The 23,937-nt window shown below is 33.9% G+C and overlaps 1 protein-coding gene across 9 annotated transcripts in view; it reads right to left on the bottom strand.

Moving 5' to 3' along the window:
• Positions 1 to 22,249, bottom strand: part of LOC143236729 (testis-expressed protein 9-like) — a 38,690-nt gene extending 16,441 nt beyond the window's left edge. The window contains exons 1-3 of one of the 9 annotated variants that reach the window (XR_013019731.1): positions 22,139 to 22,249; positions 11,284 to 11,373; positions 3,434 to 3,497 (exon numbers count right to left, since the gene is read on the bottom strand). Coding sequence is in view for 8 of the 9 variants with exons in the window: in XM_076475178.1 (XP_076331293.1) it covers positions 3,434 to 3,497; positions 11,284 to 11,315 (96 nt within the window). In the remaining variant the exon portion in view is untranslated. Of the gene's footprint in view, positions 1 to 3,433; positions 3,498 to 5,902; positions 5,948 to 11,283; positions 11,374 to 12,827; positions 12,963 to 22,038 lie in introns of those variants that run through there. The other 8 variants (XM_076475178.1, XM_076475180.1, XM_076475179.1 and 5 more) reach the window with 8 other exon arrangements.
• Between the last annotated feature and the right edge of the window lie 1,688 nt (positions 22,250 to 23,937).

Raw genomic sequence — 23,937 nt, forward strand, 5'->3', positions numbered from 1 at the left:
TCAACAATTCCTTGAAACTTTTATGGTGAGGGTTACTCAAACTTAAATCTGTTTTAAAACCTAACTTCTTCTCAAACAACTTCTATCATTACTAAAACTGTTTAACAAGCATGTCTATCCAAGTCACTAAACTATGATGTCCCAAAACTACAGATAAGATCTCTACCATGCACATGCTAACACCCACAAATTTTGAAGAATAAACTAAACATAATAACCAACAGTCTATTCACAAGCAATGTGTGTTCAAATCCTTAATAATAATTCAGAATTTTTTCAGGTTTAAAGATCATATCCAGTTTTTTTTTAAGTCAAGAATTATTTATAAATTCTTCTGCTGAATGTGGGAAACACTCATGTTAAATAGACTGTTAGAAAACTGAGATTTAATTTAAAAAACATTATAATTCTCTGCTTAAAAATATTCCAGCATTGTTTGACGTTTATGAATGTGAGTTGATCCCAAATGAAGTATGTTCAAAGTAACTAATAATGGCAAAAACAATACTCCTACAGGTGAAAGAAATGCTTCAAATCCTTCAAATGAAGCCTAAATTACATAACCAGTAAACAGTTCATAAATTTTTACTCACAATTTACACAGAATAATACGACCATAAAAGGTATACATTATATTACACATTATCATTTTTGATATCAAACACTGATGTAACACATAGCTGTAATCATGTATTTGTAAACATTAACTAATATTACTTTCTAATCAAAGCAAGTTACCTACAAAATTCATAATAAAATGTCACTTTATATAGCTAATTCACTATAGCATTATTATGTAATTGGGCATCATCTTAACTGGCATTAATTTTATGTATTTCTTTACTCATGAAACATTAGAATTGCATAAACAGTAGGCTAGAAACATTAATCAAAGAGCAAGCCATACAAACATATTATCAACAGGATCAGACTACCAGAGTAATTAATATTAACATGGAGTCAAATAAACCTACATATAAATATTATAACTAAAAGTTCTTCAAATTTTATTAAAAAATTAAACTGCCTCTTAACATTATTATTTCAAAAGTCAAAAAAATGTGAAATTTAAGAAAAATTCTCTATGAAACACAGATATATTTTGCTATACTGTTACTGTCCAAATAGCTAGATTGTAATACAACTGTTACTTGCCAAGATTGTCTACAAAACAAAATAAGCTAAGTTACAGTTGTTTGTCAGACATCAGTGATCATATCTTTATTACTCCTTTTGTACACACTATGACAGAATCACCTCAATAAAATGGAAAAGATACTGAAGACAAGCCCTGAATAAAAAGGAAATAATATGAAAATTTTATTCAATGAACTTCTAGATGTACCAAAATTCTCCAAGTTAGTTTCAATATTTGTAATAAATGACTTTACAAACTGTGGTTGACAATACTAAGCTTCAATAACTGCCAGTCATGGTTTATGTTATAGTGGAACACCCTGAAGAAAATGTGAAGTGGCATGTTAAACATCAAATAAAAATAAATTACAAATTTAGTGTTATGAGGTCATTTATTACTAGTATTAATGTCTTGTATATACCAATATGCAACACAAAAATTAAATAATAAGTAATTTTTTAAGTAAATGAAAGACTCTCTTCCTAGTAAGAAAATGTGCATTTGTATTTTCTTATAGCAAAGCCACATTGGGCTATCTGCTAAGTCCACTGAGGAGAATTGAACCCTTGATTTTAGCATTGTAAATCCAAAGGCTTACTGCTGTATCAGCAGCTCCTAGTAAGAAAAAGCCATATGTTCAGTTATACATAAGTTTTAAATAAGAAACCTTCTACAACAAGGTATTGAATACCACTGATGCCCCAAAAATGAGCCAAAGCCTAAATAAAGAAAATGAGATATTTACTACCAATTTTCAATCAAGGCAAATCTAATGTGACAGAAACAGGCCCAGGGCTCATTATGTTAAAAATGCTAAGTTTAGATTATAATTAAATGTAATTTAGTTTTAGTTTATACTTTATTCTGATACTGTAATAGAATTTACAATTAATCATTAAGGTTATCTTACAAATACATAAGAAATGTACTGTTCTAGAATTTGTCTGTATGTAGAAATATATATTAAAGTGATGTATACGAGAATTTCTACAAATTCATGGCACTTCCAAACTGTGTGCAGCTAGATGTTTTACAAATATTTATCTCCATTTCTGAGTCATGCAAGGTGAAAGATTCAGTTGCCAGGTGGTCAACATTCAAATTTACATGGTGTCTTAATTACTTAAAATACCAAAAATAAACTTTTATGTTCAGGCAAGAAGGAATGGTACTTTTATGGAAAAAATTAGATTACACTCACAAAATGACCTTCTCCTCCAATTCAGTTCATGGCTAAGATAAATGAGGAGAGAAAATACAGGAGGCTTTGAAAGATACAGGTGCATAAGTGGTGAAGAAGAAATACCACTAGGTGTAATCCAAATGCTTTGGTATGCTGCTTAAGACTTAAATAAAACCAGCATGTATAAAAAATTGACCAACAGAGTTAGCAGGGGATAACAAGTTACACACAATTAAAAAATATCTCCAAAACTCAAATTCAAGCCAAACAGTTCTGGTAGGCAAAAGTGCTACCACTAACAATCTGAAAGTTCAAAAACAGAAAAGTCAAATGCAAACTTGGAATCCTTAAGTTTATTCAAGTAGAGCTAAGAATAGTAAGTATACAGACTAATGTCAGATCATTTATTGTTAATTGAAGATATAAAAATTGAACCAATAGGTCCCGTAATGTCCTTATATTTTATCTTATGCTATGTTAGTAAAACCATCTCCTCCTATGAACAAACTAGGTATTACCTCAAGATAGAGACAAAGAAGAAAGGCAGCAAGAACAAAACAAACTTAAATTTCTTGATCACATGCTATGTGAAAAATGCATGTACGAGAATAACTGATAAATTTTGAATGATACTACACTGAAATAAGTAGTTAGAAAATGCATGTTATATTTCTATAATACTAGTCATTATTAAGATTGACAGACATCCCACCAAACATAAATCTAGTAAAAAAAAGTAAGTAAAACCCAATCTTGTTTTCAGTCACCCGAGCTGTTAAAAATACATATTTAAAGCCACAAATAATCCTCAAAACCACTTTTACAATTTTAAACTATACAAGTAGAAAACATCACTGAAAATTAACTTTTCTAAACATGCTGCAAAGTAAAAATGAGCTTAACATGTCTCATTACACATCTCATTAGATTACATACTAAATATTTATGGGAATTATAAAAACTTTTTCCAATGATGCAATTACGAAAAAAAAGCAGTCTAATAATACCATGTTTTTATGTCTCTTTAACTGCAAACTGACAGTATTCTTAACTTTATTTGGTCTTACAAATCAAGAATTTCTTTATCACAATTATTATATAACATGATTTACCATCACTTCTTCAGCTTCTTTCATCAACATTGTTGTTTTATTCTCCAACAATTCATTCGCTTTCCTTCTCAAAAGAAAGTAAAAAAAAATGGAACCATGATGTAATTTAAACTTTTTCAAGGATTTTAAAATTGATTCTCAATGCATACAAATTAAAACCACATTAAAGTAAGAACAACACAAAATTATATCCTTATTTGCTTTAAAGGTTTATTCTGAATTGATAATCTTTTAAATGAAATTACTTAAATACAGCAATAAAATGGTGTGTTATAAAATGTAGCCAAGCAATAAAAATAATTTGTTATTGGAACATTACTAGCTTGTAGTTGTTGCTTGGTGTGTATTTAGATTAAATTATGATTCGTTCCCTGAAAGAGAACAAAATTTAACCAGGGGTGGTCAGAAACCTTCATTCAGAAACCAGCATAATAACAAGATCATGATGGTACATCAGGCTTATACCAATTGTCAATGGTGCCCTATGCAAGATATGCACCCCTTCTAAACAAATCTAATCTAATGCCTTCAAAGATGCAAACTTGTACTCCAATGGGTCAGGACTCAATGAGAGTGTACCATTTATACAACCCTCGGTACAATTGTGTCACATACTGACACAAATACATCACATTTCAAAATAAGTTGAGTTATAACAAACTACAAAGTCTATTCTCTATAGATTTGCCAAATCAAAATATGTAAAACCAATTTTTGTGACTTATAAGGAAGATAAGATACTGTATTTCTCAGTTATTATGAAAAATTGTATAAAGTGCTTTTTACATGAAAAAATAAAATTATTGATTTTTAAGCTTTTAAGTAAACCTATTCTAAACATAGTTTCTCATCTCTACTGCCTAATTTAACTTTACTGTTAAAATTTTCAATTAAAGTCAACTAATTTCATATACTATCAAACACATACCACTTCTAAATAGTAGGATCTCATGCAATTATAATTAGCTCTAAAAATAAAAATGGTTGTTTTGGATTTATAAGAGAAGCTTTTCCCCACAACAATGAGACAGCATGTATTTGGAAGTATGACATATTACACCAGCCTGTGCTGGCTTTTTGACTTGAAATTTTTACAAGTTCTACAGTAATTCCTGTACATTGAATCCAAATATATCCATTTTTTTCCATTATGAAGACATTTTTCACAAAATGCCATCTGTATTTTTAAAAAGGTGAATCAGTTTCACTGAAATTGGATCACACTTTGTTATACTTAAAATGTTAACAACCACGGGCTATAGATTTCTCTAGACTAATCTCGATGTAATAGTCTTATTGATTGTTCTAGAACAAATTGCTAGTAGATAAAAGGTAAACAGGCTGCATGATGTGTCATTTCTGGATAATATTTGTTTGTGCACGTACTTTGACTCTGGAGAAAATGAAGAATGAAGACTGAAATTCCATGGATTCTGGAATTCCTGCAAAACAGATTAAGAAAAAGTGCTTATCTAATATTCTTAAAGGTCAATACAGAATGGCAAACTCCTTCCAGTAAGGCATCACTCTTCAAAAGATCTCAGCAACAAACTAACTAAGATACAAGGAAAGAGAGCACAGATGTCTATAACCTAATGCCAAAGTGGAACACAATAAATGATTAAGATTCTCCAAAATTTGTGAAGGGAATCTATGAAAAGCCTCAAACAACATTTGTAAAGATGATAAAAAAACAGAAAACTGTTGCAAGTGACAGATAAATTTGATAAAAACAGACTACTTAAAATGAGTAATGGCATCTTGTTTACAGCACCAAATAGGAAGTAGAGGCTTTAACCTTCGAGGGGCCAACCAAGGGTTAAGTAGATGATGGAAAACCAAGGTATACTGACCCAATACATGAGGAAAACAAGGCATAGCAACACCCTCCTTTAAATGATTTGCAAGAGGCAGGATATCTACAAGTTTCACGAGTAGTTGTCTGAGCAAAAAAGGTCCTGGAAAAAATACTTAAATTATCAGTTGTATGCCCTTAACCTTTCACAAACACTGTCTCAGAGTTAACAGAAGAAAAAAAGATCAGATTACATGTAAGATTCCACACTTCTGCATGTAAGGAACTGTAAAATAATGCTACTAACTGCTAACACAGAAATTTTCTGAAAACAACATCAGTGTTGGCCTACTAATTTTAAAAAAAATAACAAAAAGTCAATGACATGATACTGTACATTAAATAAAAATACTTAATTATATTTAAATTAACACATAAGTAATAAAGGACACAAAATCTGTTTTCAATTACCTCAGTAATTAGTATTTGTTAAGTCTTTTCTGTTATAAATTCATAATAATTAATAACCAGTTTTGTAATTTAATCTTTAACACACTGACTTAATTTCTCATTTACATGTATTGAATATTTATATGATACAACAATATAGTTCAAGAATACTGTGTTACTGTGCTTGCAACATTATTAAACAAGGCCAATTAAAAACAACATACCAAAGTCATAGCAGCCAACAGGATCACATGAAGTTATCCATAAGCCTGTCCCATGTAACAAACAACAGCTATTGTATGAATAGCAAGTGTCATGACAGACTTAACAAGGGGTATAATAAACCCTTGCAAAACCCATTTTATGGGAGCTTATGAGTATCAGTAAGATGGCACCTGTCAAACATGACTAAGTGTACATATAAGCTGCAGACAAAAAATGGTGTTATGAAATTAACATAGTAGAAATTAAATAATGGTTTCAATAAGAAAATCTAATAAAAATATGGAAAACATTATAACTGTTGATAGTGTTATGTTCAGGGGAAGTTAATTTGTTGAAAGGGGTTGTGTAGTTTGAAGTAGGGTGGTAGCTGTTAAGAATTTTGAAACAAAAAACTGTGTAAATATATATATTTACATTTAACAACCTTGCAAATACATTGAAAAACAAGCCATATTAACTATAAAATAAAAATCTATAACTCAGTTCATTTATATACTGAGGGTTCTTTACTTAAATTACGAAAAAATCTGAGAATGAATTGTTAGAAATTATCAGAATCAAAATAAAGAAAATATTTTTTCAATATACATTTCTTGACAAATATGTAATTTCAGTGATGTATGTACACCATAAAAATATGTACTTTATAGAGAATGCTTTCTCTCATGCCTGTTAAATAACCTTAACTAAAAACATTTAAAATTCATCAGTTTCTAATGGAGTCAGTACTAATGTTGCATAAAAATCATATGTACACAGATATAACATTAAAATCTTCAGATCATACCATCACCTCATATATCCCAGTATATTATTCTGGTTATTACAGAATGCCAAAATGCAAAAAACAGTTTTATTTTATGATTCCTTTTGAAATGAAAAAACAAAACAAAAAAGACCTAAAACAAAACTGACATTACACCATTCAGTTAATGTAAATAATGCAAAATTTTAATCCTTGATGACGAGAAAACCCACTTATAGAGAAAAATATATATGTAAAAATAATCTGATGATGACTGAAGAAGGTTGAAACATTGTTTGCTCCTCAACATAGAGCTTTCTCTACCCATACCAGCCATTTTTACATATATATATGATGCAAAATTGTATTTCAAAACTAGTCCTATTTGCAATATTTAAACAAATTCAAGAATCAATTTCATTTATATAATGTCAAGTATATATCTATATATATATATATATATATATATATATATATATATATATATCTTATTTTAAATTGTCATTATATGTTCTGTAAATTTAAAAGCCAATGTAAAAAAATCTCATTTAGAAACATATTTAATTAATAGTTTATTTAACACTTTAAACAAAACTACTTAATTTCTGTTTTATACATCTATGCTAAGGAAATGTGAAAACACTGTCATTTTAATTACATTTAGCTCTTCACAAACTTTTGAAGATTAAAAGCATCTTGCTTTTAAATTAATTTTCGACTAATTATGTGAACCATAATAACGCTTAGTCATTAAATTACTTTTTGTATTAATTTATAATGTCTTAATTATCTTCATTTTATTAAAATTACCAGTTGCATACCTAAAGCTGTTGAATACTGCAAGAAAACAAAAAATAACATCTCTGAACACATCACTCAGATGGTTCTGAAAAACTGATATAAAACTGAAAAAATAGAGATAAAGTCAAATTCTAAAAAGCAGATACTGCTTGTTTGGCTCTTATGTTATAATCTATTGGCTACTAAACAGAGGTTGTATTACACAAATGCATTTTGTTTAGTCACACTGTAATGAAAAAAGAAAGCCCTTAGAAACTATGATGTGAAAATGAGATGTCAATTGTTGCTAGTGGCAAAAAAAGGAAGATAAGTAGGTATTTCACGTTTATTGGCACAAAGCTACTAGGCTATCTGTGCCAAACAAGATGTAGTACACTATAATGGTACATAAAAATGAAGGTAAAAATATGTAAAATATGTAAAATTAAGACTTGCCAGGAAGACTGAAGCATTAAGTTCAAACTTCCTGTCAGTTACCTGAAGTTGGCCTTTCTAGTGCTGGGTTCAGGTCAAAATAAAATTAAAATGTGTCAAAGAAATCATGCTAAAATGGTGTATAGTCTAATTAAAACCTTAAGTTAAAAAGACCAATAGCTCTTAAAAATGTAAAAACATGAGTGATGCAGTCAGTGTCACCTATGACATTGGCTAATGTCAAAGGCAAACCTACCTTAAAAATACGTTAAAATGGTGTCATCGATCTTGTTTGTAAAGACAGCATGATAATAAAATATGTACGATTGTGACCTGAGTGCCATGCAAACCACACATTGGTGCATCAGTACCAGATGAAAGGAAGTGGTGAGTTAAAAACTGTGACCAATGCATAGCCTAGACAAAACAACTTCCTCCCTTTGATCTATACAGAAACAAGATGACCAAAGAGCTAAAGAAGGCTTGATTTGAAAAAGCTTATTATTTGGTTGCTCACTCCAGGTCGACTGCCAACTCGTGTATAGTCGGATTTTGATAACTGGACCGTAGTCCATGTATGGAACAGGGACAGTGGTGATAGAGGCAGAGCAGTTGGACTTTGCCGCTCTGTCAGCTAGCTCTAGCTCATTCTCATGAATACCAACATGACCTGGTATCTAAAAAACTGGACAAAGATAGATGATAGAGAGAGATGAGCCAGTTTGTTTTGGATATTGATAAGGATAGGATGGTAACTAACATGGAATGGTGTCAGGGCCAATAGACAGCTGAATGAATCAGTATACATCGTAAAATTCATATATTGCATAGTTTCAATACGATTCAGGGCAAGAGAAATGGCATTCAATTCAGCAGTGAACACAGAAATTGTAGAGAGGATTCTGTGTGCTACAACCGAAGTGTAACAAACCATAGCAGAACCTACAGAGTCACCTGATTTTGAACCACCTTGGAAGGTCGAATGCCAGTAGTCGGATTTTTCTCTATGCTGTCATGCTTGTTTATTTTTATTTGAGGGGTATCCATAATAAAAAGAAAATATTTTGGTGCCCACTGACCCCACCCACCATGGAATCCAATGAGGGGATGCACTCCAGTGCCATATAAGGTCACTGCAGCAACGACAGGATTTCGTGAGCTCTGCCCACTGTCCCCACCCACCATAGAACCCTATGAGGGGATGCACTACAGTGCCATATAAGGTCACTGCAGCAATGCCAGGATTTCGTGAACACTATACCTGAACACCAGCATCAGACATGATGTCCACTACACCTTTTGAGGGCGTCCTATGCTGGCACTCAGTTGACCCTGGCCCAAATGGATTACCCGATTGATCTTGAGGGGGGGGGGGCACCCCAAGACTCCCCATCTACAGGAATTCAAGGTAAAAGTGGTGTATTGCAGTTGGACCCCTCAGCCACCAGGATCTTCTCTTGCCCTTCACAGGTCACCATGCACAACAAACACACAGGTGGATGTTTAGATCCTAGAGGAGATAAACTGAAAGTACAGAACCTTCTCTCTGAGAGGTTCCTTCACCATGTACAGGAATCCACATCGAGGGGACAAAGAGATTTTCTGTTTTACCAAAACGTTTTTTTTGCTGTTTGTTTTTGTTAAATGACCTAACCCAATGTCTGAAAGCCTGGATAAACTGGAAGAAAGAAAAAAGTTTCATTTCCTGTTAATTACAGTTTAAACTGTCCTAAAACAAATATCCAAACACATTATAGTGGATTAAACATAACAATAGCTAGTAAATTGGTCATAAAATTTCAGAGAAACAACAATTATGTAGAAACCTTGTTTTGATTGTCATTTATATGTATTTTGACAACTTTCAACTTACACCATTCTGCTAATTCTAAAAGCTCCATGTCTTTGACCATATTTTTTTTAGGTTCTGTTACAAATTTTGAATATGAGAATTAAATAAATTCATATTGTATACTGAGTATCACGCAGAATTTGTCACACAAAAAACTCAAAACACTTGGAAATATTTAGAATACATTTACTTTCATTCTATAAAAAAAATGATCATAAACAGTTATTTTATCATGTTTGACCACAGTAACTGTAAAAAAATTTCACATATGTTGTGAACCTATTTAAATATATTTTGAATCTTTAAGGTATTATTTGTTGAAGATGAAAAAAAAGTAACCTCCAACTGATATGAAAGAAAAATGCTTGAATTTACTAATCATTCACCAATAAGCCAAATACATAGTTTTGAGTTTACAAAGTAGTTTTTAGCAGAACCAGTTTTATTGCAATACAGCATGAAATATCAAAAAAATACCTAAGTGATATAAGTTAAGGATAAAATTGAAATATAGTGGTCAATGATTAAGAAACATAACTGAACTTAAATAGGCAAAGTGATGTATCACTGTGACTTTAAGATATGAATTTAGATTATTTAAGAAGAGTTTTTTGGTATATCTATGTACAGAGAAAGAAAGAGCTTTGTTTTATTTTTACTACATGGCTTGTGAGGTAAGAAATTAATTTTATCTGAGAACTTACTTGAGGTCATAAATTTACTTCAAATGAGCACTTTGTCACTGATCTTGTCTTGGCCTATTTTTCCTTTATTTTTTTATTACTCAAAAACTTTTAGGTATAATACAAATAAACATTTTCTATACATTTGATATAAACAAAGCCAATAACTAGATCTATTTTATTCTACTTATAGTAAAAAATTAATAAAATTGCAAACAAACAAAACAAGTAAAAAAATCACAGTTAAATTCCTAAAACACTGGCATGGTACTCATTGCATCTCTCTAAAGTTACTTTTCAGGTCTTTTTTAGCAGACTTAAAATAATAAATAGAATTAACTGTGTTAAACGTGGCTTACAGTTGACATAACTTATAAATTTCACTTATTTTGTGAAAACACATTTACATAATTGACATCAAAATAACTATTGTGTACGTGTGCGTATACAGCATACTGCTTTGACATCAGCTTTGCTTTCAATAGTGAATATTTGTTTTAAACACAGAAAAAACTTTATATTCAAGCCTACTAATACACAGAATGATGCTGCTGATAACTAATTATAATGACAGAACAAATGATTTTCTATCACTTAAGACATTGCTGTAAATTAAATTAGAATAATTTCATAAGCAATGTATCTTCTGGCCATCCAAGTAAGTATGGCAAAAGAAATCCACATAATCCATAAAGTTTAACACTTCATATTATCTACAACAGCAAAACCACAATCCCATGTTAACTGGATGTACAGGTTGCAAGTTCAATATATGTATACAAATTTAATACTTTAAATTTGACTTAAAGAATCATTTTCAGTTCCAATTAAGCATTGTACATTATGCATAAGTACAAAAATACGTATACATGCACTTATGCTTACCTAAATTCATCTTCTCTTTTAAGAAGGTCCATGGCTTTTGAATCAACCACCACTAGTTTTTTTGCTGACTACTCATTTTGAATGACTATCCTTTAAACATAAAATATTTCATTATTGTTCATTCATATATTAGCTACTTGTGTGTGAGTGTGTATATATACAAACTTACACAATCATAATAATTTACTGTAAAAAAGCATTACATATATGAAGAAAATAATCTGAATTTATGCCTTCAACATAATAAAGAAATGTACAAAAAATTCACAGTTATAATTTTCCAATACTTAAGATATATTTACCATAAGTACTTACCTGTCCTCAGAGATAGTGATTCTTTTTCTCAAGAGAAGAAAGGAGCATTCTTTGCAAATGTCTAAAGAACATCTGAAAGAGGGGATCTTACTTGGGAGACTACACCACTCCTGTATAAGAAATACTCTACACCCAGTGTAGAAAAAAAAATGTATTGCAAACTTGGGCAGTAAATGGGAAGAGCACATCCAAAAGGGAATGAACAATGGTTGGATAAGGATCAGAATAACCTGATAATGAAATCTCAATCCCTTTGATGACAGAAATGTAGGTTTGAATAAAAGAATGCACCCCAAGGCATACAGTGGCTAGGGTGCAATGGACTGTACACAGCAAATCAACTGCAACTGACATCCATGTGAGGTAAGGAAAGAGGATCATACTTTTGACAAGCCAACTACAATCACCATAGACTGACATTCATATGGGTTAGGAAAGAAGATTATACCAACAGTAAGTTTAATGCAATTCAAAACCCAACCACTTGGTGAAGGATAGGAGAGAGGATCATACCATTTTCACCTCAAGTTGACCAGACTGGAGGATATTTACCAATGATCTGTAAACAGGGCACATGATAACAAAGTGATAAATTGCTGAACTACTTCAGGACTCTAAATCCAGTTGATCAGAATAATAAAGATGTTCTTGTGTTGTGATATACATCACTCATAGATTAACATATAAGGGATAGAATACAAAAAAGAAGTAATGGTGGAGCACATGGGTGCTGGATCAGGCACAGAAACCACAGTTGTTCTGGCCGGTACAGAGCAATGGACTTGACACAGAGCGGTGTGGATGACTGAAATCACCTGGGGTTGGTTGGTTTGGTGTTTCATGGCACAAAGCAGCTATGCTACCTGCACCAAACATCCAGTAAAAAGTAAAACTTAAAGTAACTTTAGTAAAATTCACAAAAGGAAATTAAGGTAAAACAAAACAAAGTTTAAAAAAAAACAACATAAATAGCATAAAACCAATGTTTACATCTAGTTTATAATGTTAAGAGAAAAACTACAGTAAGACAAGTTTTAAAGGACTTTCTGTAGCATAACTGTAATTATCATAACTGGCCAGGAAGACAAACAGGTAAGTACAAAAACCACCATCAGTCATCTGAAGTTGGCCTTTCCAGTCCTGGTTCCTAGTTATTTGACGTTATAGCCATTTTCAAAAAGTAATAAAAGTTTTAAAAGACTTCTAGCAACATTTTAATAATAACTCACCAAGATGACTAACAGGTAGTTCAAACAGCAGCGTTAGTCACCTGAAGTTGGCCTTTTCAATCCTGGTTTCGAGTATTTTAACATTATGGCCATTTTCTAATTTCAAATCAAACTAGATAGACTGTGATCCATGATGAAGAGGAAATCCACTTCTAGATAAAAATATATGTGTAAAAACAACTGGTATGGGTTGAGAAAATTTTTTATGTTGAAGAGCAAACAAAACCTGATCACATGTTTGAAGGGAGTTGAAATTAGAAAAATTAAATGGCATTAAAAAGATTAATGGCTATTAAAAAAATTAAAAACATTTCCAAGATGGATAGTGTCATCATCACAAATAACACTGTCTAATGTTATGAATAAACCTCAGGACAGAACATGTTTAAAATGGTGCTGTCATTGAGTCATAACGGCAGCAAGAAAGTAAAATGTGGCTTATCATGACCTGAGTGTGACACAGACTACACACTGGTGCATCAGTTACAGATAAACGAAAATGATGAGTTAAAAACTGTGACCAATGCGTAGTCTAGTTAGAACAACTTTCTCTTTCGGATCCTAACCAAAGCAAGACAGCCAAAGTCCAATATAGGGTTTTATTTAGAAAAGCTTATTTTCACATTGTTCACTCCAAGTTAACTGCCAGCTGGCATGGAGCCGAGCCTTAGATACAGGACCATAGTCCATGTATGGAAGAGGCACAGCGGTGATAGTGCCAAAGCAGACAGATTTAGCTGCAGTGTCGGCAAGCTCATTCCTGTGAATCCCGACGTGGTCCAGTATCCAAAAATACTTGACAGAAGTAGATGCTAAAGAGAAATGGGCCAGTTGGGTTTGAATATCAGCAAGAACAGGATGTTAACTAATGTGAAGTGATTCCAGGGCCAGTAGAGAACTAAGCGAGTCAGAAAAATAGTGCAGTTTGTGAGAAATGAGGGCAAGAGAAATTGCGTACAAACGACAAACCATGACAGAGCTTACATAGTCACCTGATATCGAACCATTCTGTGTAAATATAAAGGGAAGAATGGTTTGAAAGATGTTCAGTAAAAAACAGACAGTATTTCTAATTGGGAGTGTCTGCTTTTCCCAGATGACTCAAGGTAGGTCACAATTGTGACTGTAAAAAGCCATGGTGGGATGGGCTGACCAGTGGATACAGCAAGTTATCCAAGAACAGACCCAATTCATCCAACTGTGCCTGGATATGGAGGCAAAAAGGAGCAATGGCAGATAATCTATTCTGAAAAAGTATGGCCCACTAAGGAAGGAAAACACAACCCCACATGGGATGCTTTGGTAAGGAAAGAAGTTTTAAATCATATAGTAAAGACAGTTCTAAACAATGGAGGTGTAAAGAAGGTTCATGAGACACTATGTATAAGTTTTGAACTGGGGGAAATGTGGAAAGCTCCAGTGCAGAGCCAGAGTTCTTGATGATGAATGGGGTCCAACATCTATAAGGCTGAGAGGTTCTGGCATATCCATAGACCAGTGCTCCATTGTCAAGTTTCAATCAAATAAGAGCACGATATATCTTTAGCACAGAACATCAATCCACTCCCCAAGTGGTGGAAGAGAGGACACAGAGGATGTTCAGTGTTCTTGTACACTTGACCCGCAGTTGCTTGATGTGTGGTATAAAGGTTAGCTTACAGTCAAAGATAAGCCCCAAGAACTTTGTCTCAGGGACCACAGGCAGCACAACTTCACTGATATGGAGTTCAGGATCAGCGTGAATACCCCATTGGTGGCAAAAGTGCATGCAAACTGTTTTAGAGAGAGAGAAGTTAAAACTGTTTGCTGTGATCCACTTCAGTAAACAATTGAGGGCAGTCTGTAGCTGCTGCTTAATATACCTCTTGTTGGACAACTGACATGAGATGTGAAAGTCATTAACAATGAAGCCATTTGCAACAGTGAGAGGGAGTTGTTCAGTGATGGCATTAATCTTTATACTGAGAACTGTGACATTCAAAACACAGCCCTGAGAGACTTCAAGTTCCTGTAGAAAAGAGCAGGAAAATGTTGACCCCACACAAACTTGGAATCTCCTGTCCATTAAAAAAGTTTGAATAAAAAATGGGCAAATTGCTGCGTAACCCATATATATGGAGGTCTTGCAAAATGCCATACCTCCATGTTGAATCATAAGCCTTCTCAATGTCAAAGAATATTGATACAAGATGTTGTTTGAGAAAGGCTTCTCTGATTGGTATTTCAAATCGAATCAGGTGGTCCATGGTGGAGTGCTGTTGTCAGAACCCAAACTGGTTCGAGGAACCAAACAAGATGAGCATTAGCCATCCTCTCTGAGGTCTTACAGAGACAGCTCGTCAAAACTATTGGATGGTTGTTTGAGGAATCTTGGGATCCTTCCTAGGCTTAGAGAAATGTAGGACAATAGCCTGGCACCAGGCATAAGGAAAAACATTCTCCTGCCAGATTTGGTTAAAAACAAGCAGAAGAAAAGTAAAACAAGCAGGAGATAGATGGTGCAGCATTTCATAGTGTACATCATCAGGTCCAACCAATGTACCACTGATGAAGGGCCAGTTTGAGTTACACCAGTGTCAAAGGATGATTACAGTCATAGAGACAGTAAACTCAGAGGGAAAGACGTGATCGCTCTGGCCGAGTTTTGATGTCTAAGAAGGTGGAGGAAGATGCAGAAGTACTAGATACCTGGCAAAAGTTTTCACCTCGAGTATTGGTGATGCTCTGGGTACCAGCTACTTTCTGGCCATCAGAGAGCAAGATCAAGAGGAGGACAGAATTATATTGCCCACTGACCTTTTGAATCTTGTCCCATGTGACTTTGGAACTGGTGGTAGAAGATATGCTGGTTGTGAACTTAATCCAAGGATTCTTCTGGCTTTGACAACTTACTCACCAAGCACGTGCACAGGCCTGCTAGAAAGCAATGCAATTTGAGAGTGTGGGATATCTATGGAAAGTATCCCATGCCTGTTTTTGACCCTGTGGCAGACAGGATTCCACCACAGATGAGGATATCATTGAAAATGTGTCAAGCTTTAAAAATTACATTGAGCAGCTGCTTGTATAACACAGTCAGTTACTGCTGCCACACAGTTGTCTATTGACAGCTTTCAGATGATGGCAGGATCACGTTCTGCAATAGCAGTGAAAGAGAGCCAACTTGCATGATCCAGTTTCCATCAGGGCACGTGGGACAGGTGGCATCGACCATGGCCAGTCTCTCTCAAAATTATAGGAAAATTATCACTGCCTTGTGGATTACTGTCAAACCTTTATGCAAAATGGAAAAATAGTGAAGGGGAGCAAATTGAGAGATCAACAGCAGTAAAGGACTGGCTAGGTGCATGAAAATAAGTAGAAGAACCAGTATTGAAAAGAGAAAAGCTGTGATCAGAGAGCATATGCTCTACAGAGCAGCCCTTCCTATCAATATCAGCACTTCCCCAGATGGGATGATGTTCATTAAATTCTCCAGGATTAAAAAGGGAGATGGCAACTGTTCAATGAGAGCATAAACGTCTGATTGATCATATGTCTCTCCAGGCAACAGGTAGAGAGAACAAACAGTGATGGTACGACCCAAGGAGACACAGATGGCTACAGTCTCCAAGGGTGTGTCAAGTGGCAAAGATAGGGTGGGCACATGCTGATCAACCAACAGTGCCACCCCTCCATGCACTCATCCATCACACAGCCTGTCATTTCTGTATAAAGAAAACTGCTGAAAAGTGACTGCATCGGCAGGTTTCAGAAACATTTCCAATAAGGGAAGACAAACAGGATGGCAAGAAGCAACCAGTGCTTTTATGTCATCCAGACAAGAACGTAAACCTTAACAGTTCCATTGCATCAGGGTGGCCATTTTTATTTATGTGTGGGTAAATTGGTGAAGAACCCTTCTGTTTATGACCACGTCTTTTTTTCTTTACTGTCTTTATTCGAGGGAGATCTATCGACTTCCACGGATCCTGCACTGGGTTGATTGGGCAGGTCTTTGCTGCTGGAAGAGGATTCCAGTGACTGAGGATGTAAACGAATGATCCTTATGCATCATGGGGTGAGAAAAGAAGATGTATCCACTCTACTCTTAAATGAATGGTATTGTGCACACTCATGAAGACAGGTTTCCATGGTCCACCATCCCACTGCCTAGGAACTGAAAAGTGGCAAGGTCTCCCATGCTCCATGAGGTTGGATGGTTGGCTTGACATTTTATGGTGCAAAGCAACTAGGCTATCTGCACCTACTCCACTGGGAAAAGGAGGAGAAAAAGTGCATTTGAGAGTCTGAATGACTACAACACAAAAGAAGTGCAACATGATTTTTGCAATATCCTATTTTGAAAGCCAGAGGAACCACATTGAAAGAATGCATCATCCAACACCTGGTGGCAAATGGAATTGGTAATTATGTCCATGATAGGAAGAGCCTCAAATGTTATGGATTATCAGAGATGGGAAGTAATCTCTATCTACTTTACTCATATTAGTTCATGAGTATGTGATCCACAATTAACACATTTATGAAGCAAAAGACTGAAAGGTATACCTAGAAGTGGTCCTGTGAAACACCCCATGTCAATGGTGGGCATAATATGACTGAGATAAGTGTTATAACATTGTATTTTAAAAGAAGAGTAAAAACACGAATGAAACAATCAACCAACATTTGGTGGCATCTGGAATGGCACACCAGGTCCATGGTAGGAAGAGTCTCAATGGCACAATTATCTAGCATGTTCACAAGTCATGCATGGCAGATTAAGTGTACCTGGTCAGACATTTGACCAAGAGTGGGATCAAAAATTGCAATAAAGGCCCCTGCAAAGAAAAATAAACAGAGTATTTTCTGCTAGTCAGTTGCAGCACTGATAATGTCCCCCAAGGGAAGATGGAAACGTACAGTCAGAGACATGGTAAGGTGATGCATCCAATAGATAGAAAGCATGAAAAAGGCAAAAATCATCAGGAGAAGGGGAAGCAAATGCCAAGTGAATGAAATAGGAAATTCAATGTAGAAGGGTATTTGGAAAAAGGCCATAAGCGAGACAAAGATTACACAAAATAAACAAATTAACTCTGGAACCATGAAAGAGAACAGTATATTTCACATATCACCAGACAGCTTTGACAGGGCAAAGGAATTAGGCGGAATCAGAACAATCATAAAGGTGAGAAATGGAGAAGAGACAACATGGGATTGTGAGACAACAGTGAAAAAGAATGGAAGATGAGAACCATACATACTGTAACAACTTTCAGAACCTATGACTCAACCGTCAAAGACCTCCAAACGTCGGCAAACTGAAGGAGTGTGGCCCTACTAACTCAAAAAGAGTAAGACAAATACTGGAAAATGTAATAAGATTAACAGGATCTGATCCCTACTGATAATTAAAAACATATTCATCCATACTAGATAGGGGTCAATGCATACAAACCCTTAAATGCAAATGCTCTTCATAAACATCTTACATAAACTCCAATGTATGGGGAGGAGGAAATACTAAATAACAACCCAATAACTCATCCCTAAGAATGTAGGGATGGAAAATAGGAAACAGGAGATGAGTACAGAACATAATACACTTGAATAAAAAAGGTATCAAAGTGAAAAGAAGTCTTAGTAAGTCCTCCAAAATGACACTTGACTAAAGGGCATACTCAGGAGAGAGAAAAAGAATGTACAAATTCAAAATTAAAAGAAAACTGAAAAACCTCATGAGGACAAACATAAGTGTCTTGACTGTTGCAATGAAATTGGTCAACTCCTGAAAGCCCAGATCATCACTTCATGGGCCAAAATTGTGGTTTCAAAATGTTGGATATAGTCAGAAATGCCACAATTACAGTAAAAGCAGTCATAGTTGTTACCACTCAAAACTGTCAGTGCATAATTCCTGAAATTGAAATTGAAAATAAAAGAAATCATAACTCAAAAAAAAAATTTAAAAGAACAAATTAACTGAAATAGAAACATGTGGGAAAGTTAATTGAAGCCCAAACAAAACACCTCTGATCAGTATGACTGCCAAATGAGATGTGGTTAACATGTACATGATCAAAGAGAACTAATTATAAGGGTAGTATCACATTCCTACTGGTCAATAGTTGCTGCATGATAATTTGCCTGTTAGTAACAAGTGGGACTAGCAGGGCTAGTAGTGAGAGAAAATATGTGCTAATAAAGGGAAGTACAACTTGAAAAAGACTTTTACTGAGTGAAGGTAAGATATCACATTGAAAAAATATTGGTATAAAAAATGATAAACATACAAGATTCAAGAGAAGATAGTAGCAAGTGAAATTGTAACCAAAGAAATAAAATACTTTCATTAGTAGTAAGTGAACTGAACTTGAAGTTTATTTTTTACAAAGTAGTCCATTCAACAATATAACTGCTACAACTACAAGAGAATAACATGCTAGAACTAATAAAAAAATCTACAAGAAATGAAAAATAGTAGAGAGAAAATAAAGAAAAAATATAGTGTAAATTACTGGAAAAAGATGGGAAGTTAAAAGTTTAAGAAAAAAAGATAGAAAGCAAAGGGAGGGATTACAAGAACATATAAGATTCACAGCAGAAAATGTACAGATTGAAGTATAGAAAGTTATAGAACTTACAGAAGACATTAAAAAAAAAGACTAGTTTTAATGTAATTAAGCAGTCTTCTGAGTGAGAGCCCCATCAACAACCAGACATTAGTGTCAACCTAACAGATTTTGAGTGTCACATTAGAAAAAATTTTCTGAAATAAAGTTTAAAAGCATAGAAAGGAGGAAATACATGAGTTTAGTTGAACTTACTGAAAATCAAGAGTTAAGCAAACAGTGGCATTTATTATTCCTTATTAAATGTAAGGCTCACTAATACATTACAATCACCTAACATGTTAATCTTACACAAGACTTGAGTAGTAAGAAAAATCGGAATTATAATGATAAAAAATGCTCATTTTGACAAGCTTATTGTTGGCATGAGTCACGAAATTATTCAATTATGCTGCACAAGATTTTCATTTCTTCAAGCACTTTAACAACTTTTTGAACAGTAAAGATTTTCAAAACCATGCAACTGCAGAAGAAGCTTTCAGGGAATTCACTAACCACAGAAACTTTGATTTCTACAGCTGGGGCATAAACAACATCATTACCCATTGGCAAAAGTGTGTTGAAGCAAATGGTGCTTATTTGATTAAAGCATGTTTAACAACACTGATTTATACTTTTCTAAACTTTACAATTCAAAAATGACATTTATTTCTGGACAACCTAATAGTTCAATTACATGATTGTATTCATTAATTTAATCATAATTTAGATTAATGGGTTATTTTGATATGATACTAAATAATGATCAAAGATAATTATGCCAGTTAATTATGTTAATCACCCAACTGTACTAAAGAGACAGGGAGACTTGCCAATTTTCTCATTCACTTGCTCTGTGGAATGATGAATTTGTTGGCAAGCAACCAATTTATAGATACCAAGGTTTCTGAAGATGTGCAACTTAGACCAAAAAAAAGTACATGTACATTTTTAAAATAAACTGTTAAACTTACTAAGGACAAAATTAGTGCCAGGAACAAACAACTAAGAAAACAACTGAAAAATATTGAGATTATCATATAAAGCAGTGTGCAAGTAACTGCAACCTAGTCTTTTGAAAGCAGAAATTGTTCTTGATGGTTGAAAGGAACTCTTTTAAGCATAAATACATGAAACTTGCATCTAAAACTAATGAATCAACTGTTGATAATAATCAGAAAGGCAATATTCTGAAGATGCTCTTTCTGCCTCACTTGAAACAGCAAATCCATTATTTAAGTGAATGAGTCCATCTGCCCACAAATTTAATGCAATATGTCATTGGACAATGGTTCTATAGCTATCATTATTCAATCAGACCTTGTAATGAAAGCTGGAAGCTCCAGAGATAAAGCAGGAATACTGACTGATGCAAACAGTCAAAGTTCCAGCAAGAGGGAAGCTGGAACAAATTTTCTTTTGAGAACCTTTCCTACACAATATGAGGTGTGAATAACATTAAAGAAGAATGTATATTTTGATTAGATTTCATGCAGAAATATATATCTATGTCTAAAAAATTTCCATATACCAGATAATTAAACCACCACAGGTTGAAATTCCAGGAAAAATAATGGCAGAATCACAAGATAATGAAAAAAAAGAGCTAAAAATGCAACAATGCTGAAACTAGAAAGACTGATGGTCTTAACCACGTCACCAAACATGATGGTCTTGGAATGTACACTGTTGGAAGAATGATAAACTGGTTAGTTTAAGAGAAGTCTAGATAAAGGTTAGGCCAATCTGTTGAATAGCTGAAGTTTCTTATTCAGGAATATGACTATCAGCAAAATTAGGTAAAACTGTAATACAAAACTTTGAACATATTTTCAAGATATTCAGGAAATAAAATGTATTTACAGTATTTCCAGTTACATCTTTACAGAGTAAAATATGTAGTTAAATATTACTTGCTTCTATTTTTAATCTCTAGTCAGCAATAATTTATTAACCTGTAATTAGATAGACACTTCCTGTACATATAGATACATTGTACAGTTTATTTGTTTCCAATAGCAATATATATTTTACATCAGTGTGAAAATGTATGTTAATAAATGTTATAAAATATGTGGCAGAAGATGAAAGCTGTTGGTAACACTTACAAGATTATATATGTGATAATATGCAACATTACAGTCTTCAGTATCTTTTACTTTTTAGTATCCAGCTATATCCTTTTAAAAGTATATACACATTTTACCTCTAGTACCACCCACAAACTACTTTCAACTCTTTACTTTTAGTGTCTAGGGTAAGATGTTACGAAATCTGAGCAACCACTCCTTAGTAATAATATTCTATTTTTCACAAGTTTTTAAATTTACTTTTCCTCTTAAATTATATAACTTGTGCCATGGAAAATACTGACACGAAATTTCAGAAACCAGTATGAATTGAATTATTTGTGAATTAAATAAGAAACAGTTACACAAGGTTTAACATTAATAACATATTTTATGTGAAACAGGTCTTTTTAACGTAATTTATGTGTCAATGTAACACTACTGACAACAGCATCAGAAATTAGCATTGTCTTTTGACGTTTGTCATCAATACTGACAACAGAGAAGACACATTCATGAAACTTAGTACAATAGAATAAAGCTCACTCGATTTAAAAAATTCTGTACTGATATCGATAATAACCTATATCACAACAGCATAACCAAACTGCAACAATATGAAGTAAAATATTACAATAAAACCTACTGTTACAAATAGCCAAGGTATCATATTCCTGATTCGTTCAGCATCACTATTCTAAACTAAATCTGTCCAATCAGCGCCATCAACCTTTCAAAATGAATACTTATTTAAATAATAAAATGTGATTGCGAAAATGAAAAATATTTTTATTATAAACCTGCTTTTTGTTTGTTTGGGAATTTCGCACAAAGCTACTCGAGGGCTATCTGTGCTAGCCGTCCCTAATTTAGCAGTGTAAGACTAGAGGGAAGGCAGCTAGTCATCACCACCCACCGCCAACTCTTGGGCTACTCTTTTACCAACGAATAGTGGGATTGACCGTCACATTATACACCCCCACGGCTGGGAGGGCGAGCATGTTTAGCGCGACGCGGGCGCGAACCCGCGAATTACGAGTCGCACGCCTTACGCACTAGGCCATGCCGGGCCGTATATAAACCTGCATTTACCCTAAAATATTATACAGTGTTATTAAAAACAGCTCTTTAAAATGTTTGCCCAAATAATTACTTTATTTCTAATTTCAAAATTATATTTTTAATGTTTCATTGATGCCAATCCTCAGGTTTTGAAAGAATAGGCCTTCTGAGATTCAATCATATGTTAATTTTTACTTTAATTTACTAAAAGTATAAATCATTTCCAAGCACTCCTTCATGATTCATAAAATAAGTGCTCACTGACACTTATACTCATCTCAGCTATAAGCAAGTACAAGTACTTACATTTACAGACTACACGTGTAATTGATTATGCATTATTATACTCATTCATACATACTACTGTAAATCTATTTACTTACCAAGAAACAGTTTGTGAAATGCAAGTTAAACATTAAAGAGCCATACAATTAATATAACAAAATGTTAGTTTGGCTGTTACATAATCTGTCAGACTCAATCTGGCTTACATAACACAAGCCTGCGAATTCAAACTTCTTTAGGCCCGGCATGGCCAGATGATTAAGGCACTCAACTCGTAATCCGAGGGTCGCGGGTTCGAATTCCCGTCACACCAAACATGCCTGCCCTTTCAGCCGTGTGGGGGGTTATAATGTGATGGTCAGTCCCACTATTCGTTGGTAAAAGACTAGCCCAAGAGTTTGTGGTGGGTAGTGATGACTAGCTGCTTTCCCTTTTGTCTTACACTGCTAAATTAGGGACGGCTAGCTTTGCGCAAAATTCAAAACACTTAATTTTAAAAACCTTTAATTTTTTTACTGATTTTCCGTAATTCAGTTACGCAGATTTCGAAAATATTATAAATTTTTAATTACCTAAGGATGTTTTACAAATCTGGAAGAAAAAACTTTACCGCAAATATCACGGAATATGACTGGGTCCTTTATGTAACATTTTTTTGCCATAGCGATGAATAAATAATATTGAAAAGAAAAAATAATATCACGTGCAAACAAATACTATCCAGAAATTATATGTCAAGCGGCCTGTTAACCGTTTATATACTAGCGGTGTGTTTTTCTTTGGTTCTCGAACGATCAATAAGACTCTCACGTCACGATTGACTTAGAGAAATCTATAACCAGTGGCTGTCAACATTTTAAGAATAACAAAAATGTCGTTATTTTAATGAAATTGATTCACTTATGTAAAAGTTAGTTAGTTATCACCATTAGATTCCATCTAGGAACATAGAGCTGCAATCGCTTGCGGATTCTTCAACAAGTATTTAAGTAAGCAGGTTGTTAGCCCACTGCACCGAGCCGTCCCTAATTTAGCAGTATAAGACTAGAGGGAAGGCAGCTAGTCATCACCACCCACCGCCAACTCTTGGGCTACTCT

Source organism: Tachypleus tridentatus, chromosome 13, assembly GCF_004210375.1.
Source record: "Tachypleus tridentatus isolate NWPU-2018 chromosome 13, ASM421037v1, whole genome shotgun sequence".
NCBI classification, from domain to species: Eukaryota; Metazoa; Arthropoda; class Merostomata; order Xiphosura; family Limulidae; genus Tachypleus; species Tachypleus tridentatus.